Source organism: Crocuta crocuta, unplaced genomic scaffold (genome assembly GCF_008692635.1).
Source record: "Crocuta crocuta isolate KB4526 unplaced genomic scaffold, BGI_CrCroc_1.0 scaffold253, whole genome shotgun sequence".
In the NCBI taxonomy this organism is placed as follows: domain Eukaryota; kingdom Metazoa; phylum Chordata; class Mammalia; order Carnivora; family Hyaenidae; genus Crocuta; species Crocuta crocuta.
This window is the reverse complement of record NW_027529451.1, coordinates 850,728-878,002: the sequence shown is the minus strand read 5'-3', so window position 1 is coordinate 878,002 and position 27,275 is coordinate 850,728. Positions and strand designations below refer to the sequence as shown.

The 27,275-nt window shown below is 35.7% G+C and overlaps 1 protein-coding gene and 1 long non-coding RNA gene across 2 annotated transcripts in view; one reads left to right on the top strand and one right to left on the bottom strand.

Annotated features, from left to right (window-relative positions):
• LOC144228792 (uncharacterized) overlaps nucleotides 1–451 on the top strand; it is a 3,977-nt gene extending 3,526 nt beyond the window's left edge. Inside the window, exon 3 of the long non-coding RNA XR_013334272.1 lies at nucleotides 379–451. This is a non-coding gene — a long non-coding RNA (uncharacterized LOC144228792). The remainder of the gene's footprint in view (nucleotides 1–378) is intronic.
• Nucleotides 1–27,275, bottom strand: part of UBE2E2 (ubiquitin conjugating enzyme E2 E2) — a 373,168-nt gene that overhangs the window by 36,260 nt on the left and 309,633 nt on the right. The window contains exon 4 of the mRNA XM_077760694.1: nucleotides 9,459–9,606. Coding sequence (XP_077616820.1) covers nucleotides 9,459–9,606 — 148 coding nt within the window. The remainder of the gene's footprint in view (nucleotides 1–9,458; nucleotides 9,607–27,275) is intronic.

The following is a 27,275-nucleotide window of genomic DNA, read 5'->3' as shown; positions in this document are numbered from 1 at the left end:
CATCAGCACAGAGCCCGATGTGGGGCTCCAACCCATGAACTGTGAGATCATGACCTGAGCCGAAGTCAGATGCTTAACCGACTGAGCCACCCAGGTGCCCCTACAAAGGCTTTTGTAGGCTGTGCTAGGTATGTGAGTATCACAAAAAATACATCTTATTTGGGGAAATGCTCTCAGAGGGAAGGCAGTGCTGAATTAGGGGGAAAATATCCTTGTATTTTCAAGAAAAGATAAAAAAATATTTTTTATTAAAAAATAAATTCATTATTTAAGCTTATAAATGCTTTAGTTGGCAACAGGTTTCTCCATAGGGTGTTCTTTTAAGTAAGAAGTTCTTCAAATATATCTAAAACATTTTGTTTTTTGATTTCTTTCCAGGAACACTGCCTATCATGGAAAGAAATATGCCTGTAGTTTAAAGGAACTCCAATGCTGCTTATTATGTAATCCTCACCAATATGACATAATAAAAAATTCAACACCCATAAGCTCCGGGATCTCTTAAAGGACAAATATAGAAGGAAAAAAGAAAGAAGTTACTGCTATTGTGTACAAATAATTAGTCTGACATGTCAGAAGCATCTTCTTTTTAACGTAAGAATTATTGTGGGTGCCTGGGTGGCTCAGTCAGTGAAGCATCTGACTCTCAATTTTGGCTCGGGTCATGATTTTATGGTTTGTGAGAATGAGTCCTGCATTGGGCTCTGTGCTGGCAGCGTGGAGCTTGCTTGGGATTCTCTCTTTCCCTTCTCTCTCTGCTCTCCCTTCCCCTCTCTCTCAAAATAAATCTATAAACTTAAAAAAATAATTAATAATTATTGTGAGTGCTGTTACTGGAAGCACCTTGCCCAGGCCAAATACTGAATGGAAGGCTGTAGAAAGTAAGGAAATATAAAGATAACTGTCTGGTAATTAAGGGTCTCAGACTCAGACACTGGTAGGGTTACATTAATTCTTCATATTTTCATAATTGTAACATTTCACCCAAGACACAGTATGATGTCAAATATCCAAATTAAAAAGGCAACATGTTATTCAATCATCCAGATGTTTTGTCCATGCAAGTAAATTTCTGGACAATTAGAGGATTTTTATTATGTTGTTTCAGAACTCTTAAATTTCCCAATTAAAACACTATAGTGCATCGTTATAATTTCGAACATAACATTACTTAACTGTTTTGTTTAAATTCATTTCTCCTTAAGCAGAAAACCAAGCTTTACCAGGAGCCTACTTGCCAAAACAACACATACTGCACCCTTGAGTAACAAATATTAATAGTAATTCTAATGCAGTGACCTATTCTGAAGTTTACTGTAAAAGAAATATCTTTTAAAAAAGGCTTTAATAATCTGTAAAAATACCTAAACCCTAAATAAAGGTAAGTTCTGAGGCATAGTGAGGAATACATTAGGGCTCATTATAACCATTTCCTCTATTTTATTTAGGCAAAAAACCCACTTCATCACTGTCCTTGGTAAAGCAGAGTCTAAGGCCATGTAGTTTAAAAATTTTACTAGTGTTTCCTATGTGTGCTTAATAGGTCTTCACTCATTTAAAATTTCCTACAATTCATTAAAAAATTGTATCTGGGGGTGCCTGTGTGGCTCAGTTGGTTAAATGTCCGACTTCAGCTCAGGTCATGATCTTGCGGTCCATGAGTTTGAGCCCCGCATGGGGCTCTGTGTTGACAGGTCAGAGCCTGGAGCTTCCTTCAGATTCTGTGTCTCCCTCTCTCTCTGCCCCTCCCTGCTCATGCTTGCTCTCTCTGTCTCTCTAAAATAAACAAACATTTAAAAAAATTGTATCTGACATCCTAATTTTACTGAATTGGTGAGATTTTACTCCTGTTACTGGACATACCAATTAGAATGTGATAAAGGAGGAGTGAACAGCTCTACAATGGCAAAAAACCAAACGAAACCAAACCAAACCAGGAAAAATACTACAGATTGCTACCCTAGGGAGTCCTCTTCCTGCTTCAAGCATGGAAGCACAGCTATTATCAGAGCTGCTTCCTGGGTCAGAGGTAAGGAAGCAAGTGAGAGAAACAAACGTTAAGTATGATAAATACAAGGTTGTATTTTCTTCTTTACCCAAGGAGAGTAATTTCTCCAGTGGGTCTTTTCTTTAGATCAGATATGAAGGTAAAACTTTACAGACATATTTTGAATGGAGTTCAGATATCAGCAAATAAGGTACAGTTTTTACCATCTTTAAAAGAATCAAACTTACCAAGCAGATATATTTAACTGAGAAAGTAATAAAGTTTTCGTAAAGGTCAGCATTTCTGGACAATATGTCAAAAAGAAAAAAAGTAAACAGGTAATATTCTTTTTTTTCCTTTTTTGGTAATATTCTTTTAAACTAGGCAAACTGGATGTTCAGAAAAGATATAAAACTGATGGTTGTGTTAAATAAAGATTTGCCTATGCAAAGCAGAAATATCAAGGGCTGATTAGGACACTTGCTTTGTCATGGAGTCATCTCTCTCCTACATTTTGAAGCCACCAATCCTTTCCAGACAACTCTGACTCAAGTTCTCTTTACTTGTTTCACTACCTGGCAATCCAGAACTTAAACCCATGATCAGATAATTTTAGCTTTCTTTTCTCATTCTGTGTTTTCTAGAAAATCATTCTATAAAAATTTTTTTTAATGTTTATTTATTTTTGAGAGAGAGAGAAAGAGCATGAGTGGGTAAGGGGTAGAGAGAGAGAGATGGACACAGAATCTGAAGAGTTGTCAGCTCAGAGCCCAATGCCGGGCTTGACCTCACGAACTGTAAGATCATGACCTGACTCGAAGTTGGATGGTCAAATGACTGAGCCAGTCAGGTGCCCTCATTCTTTTTTTTTTTTTTTTTTTAATGTTAATTTAAATGTTACTTTTTCAATGTTAATTTTTGAGAGAGAGAGAGAAAGAGAGGGAGGGAGAGAAATGTGAGCAGGAGAGGGCAGAATCCCAAGCAGGCTCCATGCTCAGTGCAGCTCACAAACGGAGCTGAAATCAAGAATCGGATGCTTACGTAGTTGAGCCATGCAGGTGCCACTTGAAAATCATTTTTGATAGAATACCATAAAATTGGATCTTTTAGTTTACTTTGTTGTATACTAGTATCCCTTGTAAAGACAACTAAAGGGTTTCTTTATACAGAATCACGAGGTAGGGAAACACATTTATAAATATATAGGTAAACAGAATTGATACTTTTTTTTAAACCAAATTTATGACGGTACAGAATCACTTCTGTGAAAAATTTNTCTCTCTCTCCTAGAAATAAATAAAACATTAAAAAAATTAAAAAAAAAATGTTTATTTTTGAGAGAGAGAAAGAGCAAGGACAAGTGGGAGAGGGGCAGAGAGAGAGAGAGAGAGGGAGACACAGAATCCAAAGCAGGCTCCAGGCTCTGAGCTGTCAGCAAAGAGCCTGATGTGGGGCTTGAACTTATGAACCATGAGATCATGACCTGAACCGAAGTCAGATGCTTAACTGACTGAGCCACTCAGGTGCCCCAAAACTTCTTTAATTCACAAAACAGAACTGTTCTTCCCCATTTAATGATGTGTATTCCCTGATTTTATTCATCCTTGTGATGAATCCTCAGTTCTTCTAGGACCTCCACACCATGGAAGGCCTAGTTCCAAACAGATCCGAGGAAGTCTTTGGGAACCTGTGGTGCGTGAGGGGGCAATGTCGTAGGGTGCTGGGGATAATATGGAGTTGGAACTTTATACATTTCTTGGACTTTATTTACTTTCATGGTTTTGAAAATACTGGGTAGACTATCGACATATAACTATAGCTTTCCTTTACAGAAGGTGTCAGAGAAGTTACATGACTATGAATTACAGCCTATCTATATCCACATTTTGAAGTACCGATTAGAAGGACTTTTAGAGTTTATCATGTGACATTCTAGATGAGAGCCAACTCTTTGTAATGAAAACAGCTTCAAGTTAGCTGTATGTTGTACCATATATTTCTACTTTATAAATTTTCTCACTTTTAAAAAAGTCAAAGGTAGGCATTAGGAGAAACCTTAGGTCTATGTACCCATATTTAATACCTCTTACAGGAAAGTAAAAAAAAATTTTTTTTGGCATTCCAGCTAAGACAGCCTGCCTTAAAAACAGGTAGGTTACCGTTTTTACAGCTTTATCTGAATTTCAGTTAAAGAAACTGTTCTTTGCCATTTCTCAAGTGTAGCAGAGTAGGATGTGTAGAAGCCAAGTTCACGCTGCTACAGCAGGCAGGAGAACCTCTCAAAAGTCTATTTATGTAACTTTCATCAGTCTAACAGCTCACAAACTTAGTGTAAATAATCTACACAAATATGCCTGTGTTGAAATAATTAATTCTACTTTATGGTCCCCACCCTCTAGCAGTCAGTACCAATTATAAAATTTTAATGTTTAGTAACATAACTTATTATGCACTCATAACCAGGTCAAAGATAAGCAGTTAATAACAATCAAAGTTAAGGTATATGAGGCACTTTATGGATAAGGATTGTATTTATCAGTTGTTTGAAAAATGGGCCATAAGTGATCTGAAACAAAGGGTTGTGAAGTTGGAGAATGAGGAAGGAGCTATTCCTGACCTTTTATAGAACACTATAAAAGAGCCACTGGGAGCGAATTCCTCTTTCCATTTGCTCAGTCCATTTGAGAAGAATAAAGCTCTTACCAATGAAGCTGCAGCTGTGCTCACCCTCGGCTTAATCACTGTGTAAGGCTGAGGGTTAATTAGCTGCCATTCTTAGTTCTATTTGTTGTTCTAATAAAGATATGCATAAATCTAAGACTGGGAGTAACTGATACTTGATTTTGATTTGGAAGGTGCTGGGGGTAGGGGGAAGAGTTCATCCATCTTGAGTGCTGATGTTTGTGAGTATGCTCAGAGCATTTTCATTTGATCTGGTGTATATGGCTCTGCCTGTTTGAAGAGTGGCGGACAAAGACTTCATGGTTGTATGAATGCAGGGCCCTGATGGCCCAGGCTAAAACATGAGGCAGTCTTTAGCTGGAAGGCAGAGGATAGGGGAATGAAATACAGACGGTGAGGGTCAGGGCCCAAATGACTCTGCAACAGAGCAAAAGGGCCAAATCGCACACCTTTTACAGATTACACCGCTGCCTGTCTTTGGCAGTTAAAAGGAAGTTCTTATTATGGAAAACTTCAGACATATTCAAAGGTAGACAGACTAGTATAATGTGGCCCCCAATGTGCTCATCACTCATCATTCAACAATTACAATGGTCGATCTCATATCTTCCACATCCTTATCGACTTCCATCTTTCTGGATTATTTTTTTTTAATGTTTTTTATTTATTTCTGAGAGAGAAAGAGAGACAGCATGAACAGGGGAAGGTCAGAGAGAGAGAGAGGGAGACACAGAATCTGAAGCAGGCTCCAGCCTCTGAACTAGCTGTCAGCATAGAGCCCGACGCGGGGCTCGAACCCACGAACCGTGAGTTCATGACCTGAGCTGAAGTCGGATGCTTAATCAACTGAGCCACCCAGGCGCCCCTTTCTGGATTATTTTTAAGCAAATTCTAGAAATTAAAGAACTTTATTTGCAAATAGTTCCATATCTCTAAAAGGTAAGGATATGTAAAAAATTCACAATGAAAGTTCCTTTTTAATATGCCTGAGAATTTCTGGCAGTAATTCTTTAATATCAAAAGCTCAGTTTTCAAATTTCTAATTATCTCATAAAAGCCATACATTTGGGGGATAATTTTTTAATGATACCGTATCAGAATTACATTCCAAATGAAACAAGCTTATAATGCTTTATATAGCAACAGCAGTAGAGCAGGAAAGAACTGAGATAAAAAAATAATGCTATGACATCCAGATTTAAATACTTTTCAGAAAAAGAAGAGGAAAAAAAGATTAGAAATACTTCTGAAAGCTACCCTGTAAATAAAGCATATGATATAAAAAACCGTTGACCTTGTTTTATTTCATAATTATCAGTTTCCTCAGGATAGTTCATTTTTTATGAGGGAAAATACTCATTACTTTTAGGTCTGAAGACCATAAGATAAGCATATTTTAAACAATAAATAGATTTCATATAAAGAATATGATAAGCATCTAAGAGTTTAAAAAAACAACCACAAAATAGCAAAAATAAACTTCAAAAGATAAAATCAAATAGAACAGAGCTTAAATTTTGTATATGCTTGAGAAGAGAGTACTGACAAGTAAGAGCATTCAGAAAAACGGAAATCTGATAGTACTCTAAAGGACAGCAACTCATGCATTACATCATGTTCACCAGGAAGACTGAAATCCGGGAGCTGGGAAGGCTAGGCCGGGCCTTTGGAGCTTACTACCTTCTACTCCTTTCTGTGGCCACTCTGTTCCCCAGCAGTGTGACACAGACAAATGCTGGCAGCCAGGTGGTATCTGACGGTAAGAGGGCTCTGCAGGCTCAGGGAACATCACTGTGACAGGTGGGCAGCCCTAGCAAGGCCAGCAGTTAGACCTACCGACGCACCGGGAACAGAATGATTATCACCGGTGCATGTCAACTGGCTGGTAGGCATTGGACATTTTGCCACCTGAGAGATAATCCTTTCTAGGAAATAATGCAATAGGGACTACTGACTCAAGGTCAGGCTCTTTCCAGAGTTTAAATCCAAGAGTGTCAGTGCTGAGGTGGTGGTGTTTAGAGATTATTCAATACCCTCTTCTCTCAGTTAAATTCAGCTGAACAGGTATTTGTCAGCCACTGAATGCATGCCCATTTGTAGTCATAAGTACTCTGGGAAATGACATCAACAACAGTCCACGACTGTTTACAAAGGGCTCGCATGTGTACCTCACAGGAATCCTGTGATTTAGGTAGGGCTGATGGTTATCTCTGTTTTGTACGTGAAACGGAGTCTGAGGAAAGTTAAGTGATCAGTACAAGTCACACAACTACTTAATAGTGGAGCTGGTATTAAAGTCTGTATCTGTGGACTAAAAATATCATGCCATAAGGATGGACAGCCCCACCCTCAACCATTTAAAATTTACTTTTGAAGAGACGAAAAATTCTTCAAAGATACGAATGTAAATTATGAGAAAAGTATGAAAAAGATTAAAAAAGTCAGTTTATGTAGGGAGAAGAGTGAGAAAGCACTTTGAAAACTGGTGCACAATTTTATGCAAAACCTACTTGAGAGCGGACAGCATTTCTGGTGTTAAATAGTTCTACATATTCAGTATAGGAAAATTTTATTTATTTGTATTCTATCAAACTTATATTTGTGATAATTTGAAGATAGGTTAGGTTGAAGTTTAACTTAAATCTGGGGGAAAAAATCTACAGATTGGAAGTGTACCAGAAAAGAGCATGAAGCAAATCCATTAAAGAAAAGAAAGGCCATTTTGACTTGTTTAAGATAAACAACCCTTTTTAAGACTCTGGAAGTGTGAATATACATATTGATGATGTGCCAATTAGGAAACTTTTCTATATGTCTTAAAGTATAAACATTTAGTTGCCACATATTTTACAAACAATATTCTATTCTTAGATCAGATGAGCTGTATCTAGTTGATCTAACTTAAGGCTTTATCTTTAGGCTTATTCTTTACTTTTTCTTTATCTCTTACACTTATTCTTACTATCAATATTATTAGTTTTAAAATCTATTTATTTTCTTTATGTGATTTTGCTTTAGCCAGGGGTGATTTTATTTTTATTGTTTTGCAGAATGTATATGTAGTTTTCTGAGACACAGCAAAAGAAGACTCGACTGAACAGAAATATTTTTGATTGCTAAGAGAAGGCTTTGGTGGATGAATGTATTCCTCTAAGCAGAGATCACCGGTACAGCGAAGAGCTTCCCACACACAAGTTGACTCAGGGGGACAGGCCCATTTCAACTTGACTGGGAGATGGAGAAGGCCTGGCTACTGCTGAGTAAGGAATGAGTCTCAGCACGGATCTTTCTAAGTGTGAAGTTACACTTTACCCACATGTAAGAACTAAGGACTTCTTATTCATCTAGTGCTCATAAGTGCCTCATAAATAGTATGGTCTCAAAAGTTTCTTTTCTCTCTCTAGTTTAACTGAGATACAACTGACACATAGTATGATGACCTCATGTCAGAAGTTTCTTGTATGAGTGACTTACTTATCAAGATAAATTTTTCTCTTAAAAAACAACTCCATCTAAATTTCAGCAAACCCCAGAAGTACTGTTAGGAGGGGGAAGGCAGATGTAGTTCCGTGTTCCAACATTTCCAGGAGGACCACTTGGTTTAAGCCTCATATCACACAAAAAATGTCTTTTTATGACATTAGTCTCCAAATGAAGTTATACACAGTCAGACAGACAAATGGGGTTGAAATAGGAATAATGAGAAAGAACACAATATTTGTCATTCAGTTTTAAATTACTGCAGTATTAATGAACTTCACAATCTGGGGTAGAAGTATGAAATACTTTAAAAAATATTTTGTAATAATCTTGCATAATTATATTTGATTTTTCTTTTGGTGGAAGTATTCTTATACATCCTGATTTTGAAGTTTTAAAAATTGAACATATTATAAATTATTCATGTTTTATAAACCAGACAGGAGCCTAAGAGGGATCCTGATTCCCCTCTGTCATTTCTCTTATCTAAAACTTCACTTATCTACTGAATAAAGTTTATTCCTGAATGTGGAAGATATAATCTTATGATATATTAATACTACTAGTTAAAGACTCAAAGAAGAATTTCTCACTAAAGACATCAATGAAAACTCTGTAGCTATCTTTAGATTTTTGTACTTTCCAAAATAAACCCAGATATGTGAAAATTTGGCAGTTGGTTTGTCTTTTAATTAAGAGAAACTGGTCAAAAACATCATCACACATGTGGGACGACACAGAAAGTGAAAACTTTCAGCATTAAGCACACCAACAAGCCACAAAAGCTTCGTCATAAACTCTCTTTAGTTTTCCTGGGAAGGTATATTTCCTAGTTGAGGACCATTCAGCCTTTTTGTTCTATTAGCTTGAAAGGACACATGGTTATTAAAATACCAACAAGGTCACGTCTGTGTGGTGCTGCTTGGTTGTTATCAGATTTTAATAGCCCACATTTCTCAAATTAACATCTTCTGGTAGGCATCTAATTAAAGATTAAGCTATTCAATTTGAATTTTTATTATTATTTGGCAGCAGAATGTAATGCATTCTTTAAATGCACTTCTATCCAAAATGATTTTTCATTAATTTTTATCACATTATGCTTTCTCCTTTTTGGCAAATAAGAGGTCTCAAAAAGACTAATGAGAAGACTCAAAAAGAAAGTATTTACATACTGTGGAAATTTAAAATCAATAATAATAATAGTAGTTATAGTAGTGGTGGTGGTAGTAAAGTAAACAATTTACTAAGGTCTGACATTGAAGTCTTGAATAGACTTGGGTTCAACATTGGATTTAAAGTCTCTTACCAGGGTTGCAGTCTGTAAGAAGTGAGCAGATGGAGAGGAGAACTTTAGAAATGGTTAGGGCTGGACTCCAGTTGTCCTTTAGGATGTCCAGACAGATGACACCCTGGCTGTTAATATTACAGTGATAAATTCTTGTCCGGAAGGTAACCTAGAAGAAAATGTAATGTTTTTATTAGACAAAATAATCCAAGGGTCACTGGTTAAACCATACACTTAATTATTCCTTAGGCACAAGAGAAGCATCAATAAACAAAATTATTATTTTAGAACTTGTTATTCTGGGCAAAGAGAACTAAATAAACCCCAATAGCAAAATCATGTTCTTTTGCTTTGGTGAAGAGTCCTACTGGTTAGCTAATGTTCTGGGGACTGAATTTCCTCTTGGTATGATTATAGGAGTGTTCATAAGGGAAAAACTAACTGTGGCTTCTAAAAATATTTCAAAGGGGTGCCTGGGTGGCTCAGTCTGTTGATCATAGGACTCTTGATTTCGGTTCAGGTCATGATCCCAGGGTCATGAGATGGAGCCTCACTTCGGGCTCGTGCTGGGTGTAGAGCTTGCTTAAGATTCTCTCTCTCCCTCTGCCCCTCTTCCCCACTCATGCATGCTTTCTCTTTCTGTAAAATAAAATAACATTTCAAAGAAAAACTTGTTGGAGTCCAGTTGTTTTAAGGATTTTGTATATTTTAAAGCTTAAAACAGCATGGAAATACTATAAAAAGGACATAAATATTCTTTTCTGTCATGGTTTAAAAACATGAATTAGGCATGAATGTAAATAATATACCAAGTTTATAAAAAACTCTATTAGTTACAATTTATGAACCTTTTCCTCCTTAATTTCTATATTTTGAGTGTAATATTAGTGTAGCCTATCTCTTCCCTATGAAAGCGAGATCACCATTGTATGTTGCTTAGGTATAATTTTTAAACACGCTTATAACATTTTTCAAGAACTTGATTAAAAATTTCAGTCTAAATCAGTTTTGTAACTCTGGTAAAACTCTGTTTTATAAAAGTCTTGTGTAAGCAACAATAAGATCTTAATGCTATTTATTAACATCATGTTTACGAATGTTCCCAAATTTGTAAGTTGAAAAAAAAAAACCTTGCTGTTTTAAAGACCAATCTTTTGGTCTCCCAAGTTCAAAATGGCTCTGANAAAAAAAAAAAAAAATCAAAAACAAAACAAAACAAAACAAAAACTACATGGCAGATTTTGTAGGTGTTGCTACCTCACAGGGTATCCAGCCTCCGCTCAAACATCAGATTTACTTAATTCATAATAATATATCAAGACTCAGAAAGGAGAGATCCAGTCTTCTATAATTATTAGATAACACAGTACCATTTTCAGCCTAGATCAGTACTCCTAATAAGAACTGTCCTTCTAGTAACATGCTGGACCTTATAGATGCCCTTGACATCTATTCCACACAAACACATTCCAAACACCTAGCAATGCTGAAGAAATGTAAATAACATTAAAAGAAAAATGCCTAGCTGAATTTTCAGAGGAAATCCCCAGAGGCCAGAACTGAAAAACAAAAATTACAGTAAGCACGTGAGCTGACAGTGTAATTGCCAGGGGCAGAGACTTCGGTAAAAAGGAGGGGTTGAAGGACAGGAGCCAGTCTGGATAAAATGGAGGGAGGCTTGGGTTTTTTGCCCTCATTGAAAAAGGTGAAACCTTAGGTCCTCATGTGGCCAGAGGTTGGACTGAGAGTGCTTACATAGACTAGGACACTTGGGGAAGCTAGTCTTTAAGTAAGTGGATGGACTTGAAAGGATAATGCCTTCTGGGAGAGAGAGCAAAGACACTTGCTGGAGAAAGTCTGGGCTCTGAAGAGGGGAGAAAAATGTATTCCCTTAGAATTCTAAATCCTGGGCACATAAACTATGCAAACACCAACTGAAAAAGAGCTTAAATAGCTATATTACTATCAGATCAAAAATATGTTTAAAGCAAAATGAATAATCAATGTCTTATGATAAAATGAACATCAGAAAAATGTAATAATTCTGAATCTGTTGTACCTAATAAGATAGCCAAAAAATATAAGAAGCAAAAATCAGCAGAATTATAAGGAGAAAAATGAGACAAGTACAATCAGAGGGACATTGTGCTGCAGTAACTGAGGTCATCCATATGAAAATGTAGTAAGGATACTGAAAACATGAACAACCAATTTAATAAAATTAAGGGATTGAAGATAAAATTCCACACTCAACAAAGAATATATATTCTTTTCCAAGCATATAAGAAACATTTATAAAAACTGATCACATGCTGAGCCACAGAGGAAGCTTAACATATTTCAAAGAATTATTAAGACCATAAAGATCCCCTATCAAGTGTCTGGGAAACTGAAAAGCACATTTTTCAAAAAATTCTTGGATCAAAGAAAAAAAAATCAGCTACATTTATAACTAAATGACAACGAAACGTTGGATTGTCAATACAAACTTTGTGATTTGGCTAAAACAGTTGTCAAAGGGAAATCTATAGTTTCAAATACAAAACTTAGAAAGGAAGAAAGACATTTCATAAGTGTTTAAGGAAGGAAAAAGAACAGAGTTAATCCCATAAAAGTAGAAAGAAATAAAGACATGAGCAGAATTGGAAATACCTAGTAATAATAAAATTGTGCCAAGAAGTCAGAGTGTCTTGTCGGATGAAGACAAAATAATTTTATGATCCAAGTAAATGATGAGTGGTTTTCATATACAATGTTTTTAAAATCTACCAGATACTGATTGGCTATGCAGAGCCAGTTAATCCTTAAAATAACTCAAAGAACTAAGTAGCATTATTGTAGCCACTTTTAAAATAAAGAAACTATAACTCTGTGAGGTGAGGAATGTTAACTAAATTTACTGTGGTAATCATTTTGCAATACATACATGTATCAAATCATTATTTTGTGCACCTAAAATAAATACAATGTTAAATTTAATTATATCTCAATAAAGCTGGAGGAAAAAAATAAATGAAGGCATAAAGGTTAAAGAACTGGCATGTAGTTGCACAGCTGTGAGTAGGGGAGTCAGAATTTAAACACAGCTTTGTGGACCTAAAAGCCCATGCTCTCCTACTCAGCCTCAATGCCTCTGTTTTTCTTTTTTTAACTCTTACTTTTGAGTTTATTATAGATTCACACTACGCTGTAAGAAACAATACCGACTGGGGCCCCTGGGTGGCTCAGTTGGTTAAGCATCCAACTTCAGCTCAGGTCATGATCTCAGGGTTCGTAGGTTCGAGCCCCGTGTTGGCCTCTGTGCTGATAGTGCAGAGCCTACAGCCTGCTTCGGATTCTGTGTCTCCTTCTCTCTCTCTCTCTCTGCCCCTCCCCCTCTCCTACTCACACTCTGACTCTCTCTCTCTCAAAAAGTAAATAAACATAAAAAAAAAAAAAGATTAAAAAAATACCAATGGATCACATTATGTTCCTCATCCACTTTTCCCCAATGGTAACATCCTGCATAACTGTAATATAATATCACAGGAAACTTACATTGATACAGTCCATTGACCTTTTCCATTTGTCATCAGTTTTATATGCACTCATGTACATGTGTTTCTATACAATTTTATCACATGTAGATCTGTGTAACCACCATCACTGCCAAGATACAGAACATTTCTTTCACAAACATTCTTTGTGTTACCATTTAGAGGTCACTTTCCAAACCCTTTCCTTCCTAATTCTTGACAGCCACTCTCTGTTCCTCATCTCTATGATTTTGGCATTCAAGAATGTTATATAAGTGGTAACATATAGGATGTAACTTTTTGAAATTGGCTTTTTTTATTTGCACATTTCCCACGAGACCCATCTAAGGGTTGCATGTATCGATAGTTTGTTTCTTCATATTGCTGGGTAGTATTCCACGCTATGGATGTACCCGTTTACTGAACCATTTATCCACTGAAGGACAAATAGATCGTTTCCAGTTTTCAGCTGTCACAAAGGTGTCGTGAACATGTGTGTGTGTATTTGTATGAATGTAAGTTTTCATTTCTCTGAGATAAATGCCCAAGAGTGCAAATGCTGGGTCGTACGATAAGCTCATATTTAGTTTTATAAGAAACTGCTTTACTTTTTCCCAGAGCAGTTGAACCATTTTACATTCTTACCAGCAGTGTGATCCAGTTTCTTTGCATCTTTGCCAGCATTTAGTGTACTATGCTTTATTTCAGTCCTTCTGATTAGGTGAAGTGGTACCACACTGTGGTTTTAATTTGCATTTCCCTAATTGCTAATGATGTTGAACACAGTTTCATGTGCTTTTTTTTTTTTTTTTTTTGCAATCTGGATACCCTCTTTTTTGAGAGAGGCTCTTCATGTTTTTTGCCTGTTTTCTAATTAGACTGTTTTTTTTTTTTTACTACTGACTCTGTTTTAAGTGGAGATATTAAAAGTGAAATATAGTTGGATAAAAATAAAGCATGAGTTTGCAAAGAATATTGCAGATTTTTCAGACAGGGAATGTTTTACACTTTAATATTTTGCAATACTGATTAAAGGATCTACTTGGGTGGTTTGTTAACTTCTGTCCCAACAGATATTCATAGATAAACCACACTGAATCAAACAGGTATGCGCATCGTTCCAACAAGTGCTAATGCTCCCACAGATAGCACCTTAAAATATGTTTTTATTTGTGTATATTTGGCAATGTTACATTTCTTTCAGGTGTACAACATAGTGATTCAACATATCTCTACATTAAGCTCTGCTCACCACAAATGTAGCTACCATATAATGCTATTACACCTGTCACCATACAATGCTCTTACAATATCATTGACGATATTCTCTATGCTGTGCCTTTTACTCTCGTGACGTATTCATTCCAAAAATGGAAACCTGGATCTCCCACTCCCCTTCAGTCATTTTGTCTATCCTCCAACCCCTTTCCTCTGTTAACTATCAATCAGTCTATTCTATGTATTTATAGGCCTGATTCTTTTTGTTTATTCATTTGATTTTTTTAAAGATTCTGCATATAAATGAAATCATATGTATTTGTCTTTCTCAGTCTGACTTATTTCACTAAGTGTAATAGCTTCTAGGTCCATCCACGTTGCTGCAAATGGCAAGATCGCATATACTATTGTGGATGTATCTCTCTCTCTCTCTCTGTATACACACACACACACACACGTATACACACACACCTTATCCATTCACCTATTAATGGACACTTGGATTGCATATAGCTTTTCGAATTAAGTGTTTTCATTTTCTTTGGGTTAATACCCAGTACTGGTTATTAAATCATATGGTATTTCTATTGTTACTTTTTTGAGGACCCTCCATACTGTTTTACACAGTGGCTGATGATTAGTGATGTTGAGCATCTTTCCACCTGTATGTCTTCTTTGGATAAAGTGTCTATTTAGGTCCTCTGCCCATATTTTAATCAGACTATTTTTTCAATTTGTTTTGGTGTTGAATTATATACATTCTTTATATTTTTTGGATATTAACCCTTTATAGGATATATCATTTGCAAATATCTTCTCCAATTCAGTAGGCTGCCTTTTTGTTTCGTTGATGATTTCCTTTGTTGTGCAAAAGCTTTTTATTTTGGTATAGTCCCTATAGTTTATTTTTGTTGTTGTTCCACTTGCCTTAGGAGACAGATCTAGAAAAATGCTGCTACAGCTGATGTCAATGAAATTACCACTGTATTTTCTTTGAGGAGTTTTATGGTTTGGGGTCTCACATTTGGGTCTTTATCTAGGAGTTTTACAGTTTCAGGTCTCGCATTTGTGTTTTTATTCTATTTTGAGTTTATTTTTCATAAATATCACTGTTTGGAGGGGATAAACAAACTGATGACCCCAGAGTTTTAAGAGGTGTTACACATTTACCTGTTATAATGTAAACAATAACTTCTTCAGAGTTCCCTTATCACACCCCTACTGCTGTTATCACAACTGCCACAGGACCTCCTGGACCTCCCCATCAAACCGGGAATTACTCATGAAAGTATCTTCTTTTAACGGATGTCCAATGCAGTGCCTGGCACACAGAAAGAGCCCATTGTTTGCTGCACAACTGCTAACAGATCACAGGCTAGTGCTCAAAGAGACAAGTATCTTTCTGAGGAGTTGTAACATCTTATTGTTCTTTAGATACAAGAGGATTTTAGAACCATAATTTACAGTAGACTGAAAACTGGAAAACTGTGGAGAATAACCTGAGAGAGCAGGGCATATTTTTAATATTTTTGTACCCAAATGTTACTTTACTAAATTGTCCTACAGATCAAAATATTATTTCAGAGAAGATTTCACACAGGTTAAGCCAAAAATAAAAAAATAATAAATACTTAGTAAGTATTCAATACGTGCCAGGTATTCCAACATAGAAATTTTTATTGTTGTTACTGCCTATCTAAATAATAAATAAAACTCGAAAAATATGTGGCCTGGTCAGGTCAGCAAAATTGTTCCCTAATCAAGGCACAAACTTGCTCATGACAGATCCTGATACAGCTAGCATTCTCTTCTGGACCCTATCACTGAAACCAGGGGAAGTGAGAGAGAAGAATACATGCAAACTGATAAGGAATTGTCTGCAGTCCTTTAGACATTGGTGATGCTGAAATAAAAAATGATGCTCTGAATATTGACAAATATCAAGGGTTGTGCACATGTCAGACGACTCTTAAAGGCTGAGAAAGCACTCTTCTCCCACCCTCATCCGACAGAAGGCCCATCATGTTAGCCTGTTCAGGGGGCTGGACAACAGTACAGCCTTCATGTCACCCTTCTGACAAAAAAAAAATGATAAAAAATGACCATAAAGAAAATTCCAGTTCCACTGCAGGGCTTAATACTCACTGAGTCCTGTGTATCACCTAACCTATACCTGCATTTGCACTTATTGCTCTTTTTGAAGCATAGCTCAATATTGACGTTTATAATGATAGCTAGCATTCCTCAAGGAGAGGTAAAATTATATCGAGAATACTGTTTTTGAAGGCAAGGAAGATAGCACATTTTAGAACATTTTCCATATATTAAGGAAAATTTTTAAAGGATTTGGATACAGTGATATGGAAAACTTATTTGTCTAATTCCAAGATGACTCTAGACAAGAAGTATTTGAATTTTTAAAAATTTATTTACTTATTTTGAGAGAGAGAGTATGGGAGAAGCAGAGAGAGAAGGAAGAGAGAGAGAATCCCAAGCAGTTCCATACTGTTAGCACAGAGCCCGTATGTGTAGCTTGAACCCATGAATCGTGACATGACCTGAGCCGAAACCAAGAGTCAGACACTCCACCAACTGCTTCAGAGGTGTTTTAATTTATGTGTGATACCTAAGCACACACAGAGGCAGGTAGGGGTGTATGTGTGTGGTGGACAGGATAATGGCCTGTTCTTCCAAAGAGGTATACATCTTAATCCCTGGAATCTGTGAATATGTTCTTATATGGTAAAAGGGACTTTGCAGGTGTGATTAAGTCAAGGTTCTTGAGGTGGGGTGATTTTGTGGGTGGGCTGGATATAATCACAAGGGCTTTTTAAGAGGGAAGCAGGAAGATCAGTAGGGGATGCCAGGGAGTCGGGAGTGAGGTGAGGAAGCAAGGAGTCAGAGTGAGGGGGCCATGATCCAAGGAATGTAGTTGGCCTCAAGAAGCCAGAAAAGGCAAGGAAAGAAATTTCCCTTTCAAACCTCAAAAAGGAATGCAGCTCTGCTGACACCTTGGTTTTAGTTTGCTGACATCCAGAAGTGCAGGACAAGAAATTCACATTGTTTTAAACCACCAAATTTGTGTTACTTTGTTATAACAGCAATAGGAAACAATACACCATGGATGTATATTTCTCAGTTGCATTATTACTTTATCTTAAAAGGGAACTTAAAATGTAGCTGTGCTATTTCTATGCCTCACAGAATCACTCCTCTCTAAAAAATAATTTTAGAAAGAATTAACACAATTTTTTATGTTGACTACAGCATAAAAGAATGCTACTTAATGAATGATCTATGTATGGGAAGTTACTTTGCTACTCAGAGCCCCTATTTCCTGACAAAATGAGACTTAAATGAGATTATTTCTAAGGCTGACTCTATTTCCAAGATCCAAGACTTATATTATGAGATGAATATGTGGTTTTGGGAGCTACCTGGACTTGAGGTGAATGCTGACTTTGGATGAATCAACTTAGCCTGTTTGAGATTCAGTTTGCTCATCTTAAAATGAAGAAAATACTAGCTACACCCACAGTGGCTGTGAAGGCTGAGGCACATACGAAGTTCTAACACCAAGCTTGGCACTCAGCAGTGCTAGTCTCCCGTCCCCTCTTCACGTCTCCTAGGTTTACAAGGCTATTTCAGAATGCCTGTGTTCACATAATAATTCCCCTATCGCCAGAGTTTTAAATTGTGTTTTCTTTGTAACACTCCCTTGCTCTATGGTACAGACATTTCACTTAGAGACAAAAAGTATTTTTGTAAAGGGAGAGAAATCATGTAGTGCATGAGTATATATAGAGAAGAAAGTATTTTAATAAATTATTTCTGCCAACCAATTTAAGACATAATTTAGGAAAATGTTTTAAAGTAAAGAAATACCTCCAAGCTGGGAAGCTGATAATGACATTAGAAATGATCATTTAAAATAGTATTTCAGTAACAATCCTATTTTTCACATAGCTTCCATTTTTCAAAAAACGTCTCATCAGGACATAAATGACATGGTGATATTACTGAGGAAGTATGAGATCAGTGAGAAATACATTCCTCTTAAAAATACTTTTCCATGGAGACCCAGAGAGGAAATATTTGGAGCTCCTGTGCCATAAATCAGTGAATCATGTAACAGAAGCCCAAAAATAGCATGGTTAACATCATTCAAATGGATCTTGGCTGTAGGCTCACCATGTAACTAGTTTATTTGAACAGGTTAATACACATTTTAAAAATGTCAGTACTACCATCCTTTTTGAGACTTCAAGTGCTCTTAAAATGGACTTCAGAGCACTGCATCAACAACTAACACATCATAAGACAAAATAAAAACTGGAGAAACTAATTATAAGTGAGGGGAATCACAAATTTTAAGGAAACTCTATGAAATACACATTAGCAGAACACAACAAAACCCATTCTCAAATTAAAAAAAAAAACCCTGGAAATAGGTTTCTCCTATCATAAGTGTCAGTAAAGGAATTAAAATTAAACATTACTTAGAAACCATCAAGTTTGAAGATGAGGCCCACCCCACTGTGAATGAGACTGTGTAGCATGCTGCATTTGACTGTAGGCTACAGCTACTTTTTAGAAAAGATTTCAAATACTATTTAAATAATGAATAAAAGATATTTGCAGCATAGATATGTAAATTTTAAAAGTCTTTCTCAGTTCCTTTTAAGTACAGATGTAGAAAAACACACAACTAGGAAATTTCCGTCCTCATGAGAAGGAAATCAATCTCTTAGAAGATGGGAGCATCCTGTTCAATCCCCAGGGCCCTTGCTGGCTGGGTAGCACCTGACTACACACAAGCCCTCCAAGGGGAAGATACCTGGTATGACTTGACTAGGAACCAATAATTAGATTCCTTCTTATCTAACTTATAAAAATTCAATTTATATAAACTGTTTCAGGAACATATCTATATTGAATGAGGTACAATTTAGTTTTTTCAAATCTGTGTGCTCTTTTTTATTAGTGACTTGTTCTCTCATTATGTTTTCTATTCTTTTTCTCTTTAAATGATTATCTCATTTTTGACTTGTTCTACTGCCTCCAGTTTCAGAAATGGTACTCCAGCTGATTCTCCTTCAGGATAGCATCGTACCACAGAGCGGACTGTAATCTGAGCAGGAGCTCATCTCCAGTGCACATTATTTTCCTGTAGAAGTCCCGTGTGCCTTGGACTGTAGAATGTTCTGCATCTGCTTCTTCATGGGCCTCAAGGACAACACTAGTTTGAGAAGAGATTGTATCATATATGCCAAAATATAAGGCAATACAGATTCATCCCTTAGGAAGAAGTGATTTATACTTAAATCTTTATAAAAATCTCTTATAGATGATGTCTCAACTACTTTATTTTGAACAAAATACTGTGTCAGTTAAAGACACAGTAGCTTGAAACTAGCTCAACCAACGCTTGTTTGGCTTGCATACAGCAGTTTTCTTTCTCAGTCAGTTAAAAAAGAAAGAAAATAAAAAATTTAACAAAGCTTCTAGGAATGGCACATTCCTAGGAGTACAATTTTACCACTTGAAGGCTTGGATTTTAACAGTCTTTTAAAGGGGACTGAAAAAAGCAATATAGTACTTTAAAACAATTAAGAATTTTTCTTTCTTTTTTTTTTAAGCTGGCTGTATGACTTTTGTACAAATGGGTTTTCATGGCTTCAACAATTTTTTCCAGTAATATAATCATATATGGATTAAAACACTGCTGAATCTCCAACAACTGAGGGAGAAATGATCTGGTATCTAAACTTAACCATGTAGACAAAATATCATTTAGGCAATTCCCATTATTTTAATTCATTGAGCATATACACAACAGGTGCTCAATCAATGCCTGAGGGTCCATCAAAACCAAAACTCAAAGCTCTCTGAGTTTAATATTTCCACCAGAGGCATCATTCCCCAACTCCCATCCCCCATAAAATGGTAGAACAGCTGCTCTTGAACAGTGAACTTAAACCCATTATGTCGGCTATGTTGATCCAACAACACATACTTATTAATTAGTATTGCATAGAGAAAACATAATTTAACAGATGTCCAATGAACCTACATTTCTAAGACAAGATGATTCATTTCTGCTTTATAACTGCAAAAGTGTCTCATACATAATGACAATTAATTACGAAGCACAACAGCTGAGATACTTAATGGATTAATGGATAATAAATGGCCAACCATATGACACTTTCTATTAAATTAGAGACAGTGACATAAACATAAACATAAGTAGGATGCCCTCCTTTTTATTTTGTTTACATTTTTTATAGGTCTCACACTAACCCAAAGCGATTATATAAAATGTAGCAAATTTACAGGTTTCCTAAATGTAAAATGGAAATAATATACAGGCTTCCTTTCTCCTTTGGGAAAGAAGCAATACATTTTATGTTTGTAGACATATGAAGTGGCAGTTATTTATTTAAGAGATTAATAATTCAATATACATACCACACAATACAAAGTATTCATCATGACTAGCTGGAAACGACAACCTGATTTTTCATATAGGCCTCAGCAGTGTTGAAGTAAACTATATTTTAACACAGTCTAAAATGAAACAATGACTAATTCTGTTAATGATACAGTAAATTAACAGCAATTATAGAGCTGGCTGAATGCCCACTCTCTCAGTGAGTACTATATTACACACAAAAGAGACATTATTTGAAAGTGGCAGTATTCACAAATACCACAAAGTTTCTAAACTTTGCATGTATACCAGAGAGGAAAAGGTACTGGTTTCTCTATGTTTATTCCATGAAATAAAAAAATATATGGCATGTGTAAAACAGAAGTGTAACCAAGAAAATAATAAATATTAACAATGGTGAACAATTCTGCAATATTTATGTGCTTAGCAATGCTCTATGGGAGCTGCTTACTATGTAACTTAATCTGGACAATCTCCCTGTGAGGTACGTGTGGTTATTATCCTCATTTATGGATAAAGAAACCCAAACACAAGTTCAGAGGAATTCAAACGTGCAGAGTTGAGGCAATTTCAATAGTAAATAAAGAAGTTATAGGGGTGCCTTGGTGGTTCAGTCAGTTAAGCCTTTGACTCTTTGTTTCAGCTCAGGTCATGATCTCACAGTTCGTGAGGTCAAGCCCCATGTGGGGCTCTGTGTTGAGAGTGTGAAGCCTACTTGGGATTTTCTCTCTCCTCTCTCTGCTCCTCCTCCAGCTTGTGCACATGCTCTTTCTCTCTCTCTCTCTCTTTCTCTCAAAATAAATACATAAACTTAAAACAAAAAGGAAGTTATAAGTAGGAAGGGAACAAAATAAACAAAAACAAACCAATACACACATGGAAAAACTCACAGTCCCACAGAATTTTATGAAAACTACAGGAAAATAAGTAAGTTTATATGATTTCTAGATCTCAACAGTTTGACTTCACACAGAAAAGCTACAGATAGAGGGATTTAGTAAGCTTTTTCAGATCAAATTTTGGTAAATTGAGAATTCATATAAAGTTTAGCAAAGAGAAAAAATGTATAATGATTCTAGCTATTATTATTATCATTCTTATGGCCAAATGCCAAGTCATCTCTAAGACTACTGAAGGCAATAAAAATCAAGTCAGTTAAAAAAAAAAGGTAAACAAGTAGTATTTTAATATGACTTGATCTCTGAATAACTTTTAAAAAACCTCAGCATTTAGAATATTCTAGTGAAGAATCTTTTTTAAAAAATGTTTGTTTTGAGAGAGAGAGAGCGCGACTGAGCACAAGAGCAAGCATGAGTGGGGGAGGGGCAGAGAGAGAAGGGGGCAGAGGATCTGAAGCTGGCTCTGTGCTGACAGCCCAATGATGGGCTTGAACTCATGAGCTGTGAGATCATGGCCTGAGCTGAAGTCACACTCAACCCACTGAGCCATCCAGGTGCCCCTATCCTAGTGAAGAATCTTTAAACATATGTGGAAAACAGATATAATGAACTGACCTGATACTAATGGTACTGTATACTATTAACAGATAGCTAACAAAGTAGTTTACTTAAAAAGTAAAATAAGGCTGAAGTTGGACTGAGAGTGAAGGAGTGGGTGCTGAATGCGAAAGACGTTGGTCTGTTATTCTGTAGTTTTTGATCATGAGAGTGCAGTGATAAAAGGGGCATTTTATAATATATAAAAGGAATTTATAATAGGGTTGTTACATAGCATTCCTTCCTAAACTAAACCCTGAGGAATGGAATGAATCCTTTATGGTTGACGACACTACTTATTCCTAAGTTCACAACATGGCTTTTCTACGGTCAACATCGTGGAAGCTTTTTTTTGTACGTGGAAGAGCTGACCAAACCAAGAGATAAATGAATACAGGTGAAACAAACAAAAATAGAAAGAGAGGAAATGGAGAAAAGAGGGGCAATTCAAACCACAGTCTGAAGTAGGTATATAGGAAAGGAGGACTAGATGCTGCAGGCAAAGAACAACCAGAAATGGCCGAAGAACCATTTCTGACTGTGGCCCTAATCCCCCACCCCCGCTACCCCCCACCCCCCAGAACCTACTTTGCTGAGAAGAGCAGAGAGGAAAAGGTAAAGGGTAAATCTATAATAGAATAGTTCAAGGTAACTACTCTTACCTTGAGTGATTCTTTGGATTGAGGTATCCTTATACAGAAGGATGTATTTCCCACCTCACCACAAAATAGAGGTACATAGACTTTTACCTCATGCCAAGAACTGCCATTAATGTATCTTTTTTGTCCTCCAGTAAAGTATTCAAGAATTACTATTTAGTTTTGCTGAAGGAATATCTGATATTAAAAGGGATTTCTTAAATTTTATTTTTCTCTCATGATAACTACATGGTTTTGTTTTCCTTTTTAAAAAGTTACCTATTTTTCTATTATCCCAGGGAATTTCTTCACTTCTTTTCCTCTCCCATTCTTCATTTGTCTACACTCTCATCTCTACTACCATTCTGTGATTTTGAACATTATTTCTCTAGTCTCTATTTCCACCTTATCTCGCTTCATTCACATCTCAGAGCTTCTGAAGCCTGTTGTTTTGGGTTTACCTTTTTCCTTCCAGTATTTTCTGTAAGACTACTACCCTAAAAATACTCAAAGGTTAGTTTTCCCTAAGGCTTTGTGAAAATGCATCTGATAGAAACAAGGAAAAAGAAATGTCAAATACTATGATTCAGAATTGTGTGGAAAAAATACACTCCCATTTCCTAATGTTCTATTCCTGCTGCCTGAATCTCCTATCCCTAAAAAAAGCATTTGAAGTAGTATCTTAAAAACTTTGAGCCACTTTTTACTTTTTCTGTAATTTGTGACGTTTAACTTTGTAAGGTAGAAAATTGGTTGCTATGGTATAACAACAAATGCTATCTTTTAAAAGCAAACAATGGCACCATACATAGCTTTTTAAAATAAATAGTGCCAACTTCATTTTACAAATTGATAGCTGTACATATAACTAAACAAAGATTTTAGAAATGAATTTTTGTTGACAAGCTAGCAATGAATGTTTATTCATAAAGGGAACAAATTTATATAGGAGCTCTTAAGAACAGAATTTTATCTGATACTGATTTTTATCCCCTATAGGGAGAGTAAAATGTCAATATGTATTTGTTCAGTAAACAAATGAACTGGAAAAATAGAAAATATTTACATTAGAAAAGAGGCCACACATACCATACTTAAAAATGACAACCAGGGCCCCTGGGTGGCTCAGTTGGTTAAGTGTCTGATTTCATTTCAGGTCATGATCTCACAATTTGTGAGTTGGAGCCCTGCGTCAGGCTTTGTGCTGACAGCTCAGAGCCTGGAGCCTGCTTCAGATTCTGTGTCTCCCTCTCTTTCTGGCCCTCCGCTGTTCACACTCTGTCTCTCGCTCTCTCTTTCAAAAATAAATAAATATTAAAAATATTTTTAAAAATGACAATCTACTGAGAACTCCTGATGTCCTAACAGGTTTATAGTGACTCACTGCGCGGGGCATGGGGGAACTGGGGGCAATAACTGAACAATGTATAAAGTTTATAAAAGGATATGTGTTGTTATTCAAATTTTCTGTAGGACAACTTCCAAAATGTTGTAATTAATATTTTAGTCAGTAGACATTATAAATCTCAAACACTGATTATAGAGTTGGGATTAAGAATATTTCATAGATCCTTCAAAACAGAAAATAGAACTGACAGACCTTCTGGAAGTAGGACACAAGGTACTACACTGTATACTTCAAATAGACAGAATGAAGAATTTAAATATTTTAGATACCTGGATAAAAATGACCAACAAACTACCTCTCCTCCCATAAGAATATTCACTTACTTTTATCCTGACAATATTAGGATAATATACATTTCTTCAAAGGCCTGGTGGGGTCAGTTTTTCATTACTTTTGTCCTTTTTTGGTCAAAATTATTTAGCAATATATGAAGCACAAAGACATCAACCTCTTGTTTGTGGTAGAAACTAATGTAATATCACAGTAAGTGCTTATGCTGACCAATGCACTGGTAAGTTCTAAGGTTTTCAAAGATGTATGTATTCAGAAGCCCCCAAACTCTTAACAGATAGATGGTTTGACCTTGGATATCATAACACTATAACAACATTCATTTCTCAGGTATGTACTTAAAATCTATATCACTATTTTATAGTGATATTCCACATAATGGAATATTTTTGGTATGGTTAGGACTAACTGTATTCTTCATGGACCATAAAAATCAGTTCATGAAAGATGTTTAGAACAGAAGGTATAAGAATAAACAACATTTTATCCAAATTTCTAATTATTAGTACATTTTCAAAGGCAAGGAAAATTTTTTTTCCTAAATGTTTATTTTTGAGAGAAAGAGAGCAAGCGGGGGAGGTGCAGAGAGAGAGGAGGACAGAGGATCCGATATGGTCTCTGTGCCTCACAAGCTATGATCCAAAGTCAGATGCTCAACCCCTGATCTGAGGGTGGATGCTCAACCGACTGAGCCACCTAGGCAATCCCTAGTCAAAAAAATTTTTAAGTTAAATCTTCAGTTTGATATTATAGTGCAGGTATAGTATTTTCTTGAACATTGTTGATTATTAAAATACACATCTGCTTACTTTATACCTAGCTTAGTAGAGGAACAAAGATACTATTGATTACAGATACTGCTGGTGTAACATACTGTTGCTATAGTTATTAAGCTTTTCTTCTCCTTTAATAGTAACTGAGGAAGATTAAAATGGAGCTCCCCTTCAACAATTTGTGTTACAGATTTGGTCCATGGTGATAATGCACTTTCACTTCAGTAATCTCACAAACAAGGTTTCACGTACTGTTTTAAGAAGATGTTTTGGAATATTTTTAAGATTAAACTTAATGCTACTGCCCTGACATATATTTATTTATATACACACACACATATACACACACTATATATCATACATATAAGTATTAAAATATATATTATAAAATATAAGAATATATATACTTTTTATAAATAAATGATGTACTCTGATACTTTTGACTGCACTTGTTGCTTCACACAATTGCTTGAGGAAAAGAAAAGCTGCTCTTAAATCTTGGGTCTAGAAATGTAGCGGTGGAGCAGTGTAAATTCATTCACGATAATACAAATGTCTGAACATCCACCTACATTTCAGCTTTCAAAGCATGCACGTCAACATCTGTGGGGTTTTTTTTTTTTTTTTTGGAGTAGAATAATATGAAAAAGTATACTTTTGAGAAAAAAATTAATCTGGTTACTTATTTTTAACATTTTTATTTCTCATTAATAAGAATATATAACAATTGCAAATGTCTCTATGTGTGCTAGTCTGTGTGTATATATACACATGTGTGTTATACAATGAGTATAAGGTGCTAGTCAAACATTTGCACTAATTCCCAGCAAGAGATGGTGTTCATTTCTGATGAAGAGGGAAAGCCTGTACTTTCCTTACTTCAAAACACTAGTGTTCTTTACCCTGATAAACCTACACTGTCTTTTCTCCTTATTGAAACTTATCATTCATTATGGACTAGTTAAACAGTATTTCCTTTAGGGAAATTTTTCCCAGTTTGTCCGATAATAGTATGCCAAAATGTTGGGTATGTATGTGTGTGTACCTTTGTGAAGAAATACTTCCTAGCTCATTTAGTTTTACACTATTTTCTTCAAATTTTTATAAAAAAATTCAAACCTACTAGGAACATGTTCACTAACTGTTAATGCTTAAATTTTTCCTATTATTAACATTTCAAATGAGACCCAAGTATACTGTTCTAGATGTGATGTTTCTCTAAATTCAAGTTTCATATATGTAATAGATTACTATGCTTAGGACATGGTTGGTAGAATGAGCTTCCTATTTCAACACTTCTATTCTACATCTTGATAACTTGATATTTTCTTTTACCTATGGAAATGCTATCCATCTTACATGGATAGTTCTTTCATGCAGCATTTCCCTGCCATTTCCAATCATAGTACTCACTGTTTTCTAACTCTCTTTACATTTAAGGCTACCCTTTTGAGTGTATATGTATTTCTTTCTTCCTACCTAGACTGAAGGGTATCTGAGAGTGAGGCATGGGGGAAATTCTTTGCAATAGCTGTGATATCCAGTACTGCCACACATCTAAATAGGGCTTGGATATATATTTACCGAGTACATAGATAAACAATAATTCTCTATAAAAAGCCTCCAACTATCAAATGCCTGTGTTTCTCCTCAACTCCCAAACAGGAGTAGGAGTAAGTGGGGGAGAAGAGTTTTCTCTGATTATATTTACTGATTTTGTACTCAATTTGTAGTTAAATTTTAATTTGATTTGTATATTTTAGGATATTTAATATCAGGAGTATGCTTGACATGACTAGATGGTGGTTTTTGATATTGGTTAGAGTCGACTATTTGGGATGGTTACCAGTCTCCCTATATTTGAGCAAGTACCCCAAACTTGCTCAAATATAACTCAACTCACTTGTTAGCATTTATACAAGTAAATACAACCTAGTAGGTGAGAATCTTTTTCTGAGAAGATGCATCAGTTAATATGCCATGAATTTTATTCTGTTCTTCTTTGTCTTTACTGTCAAGAATTTAAAAATAATCAAATCTAAAAT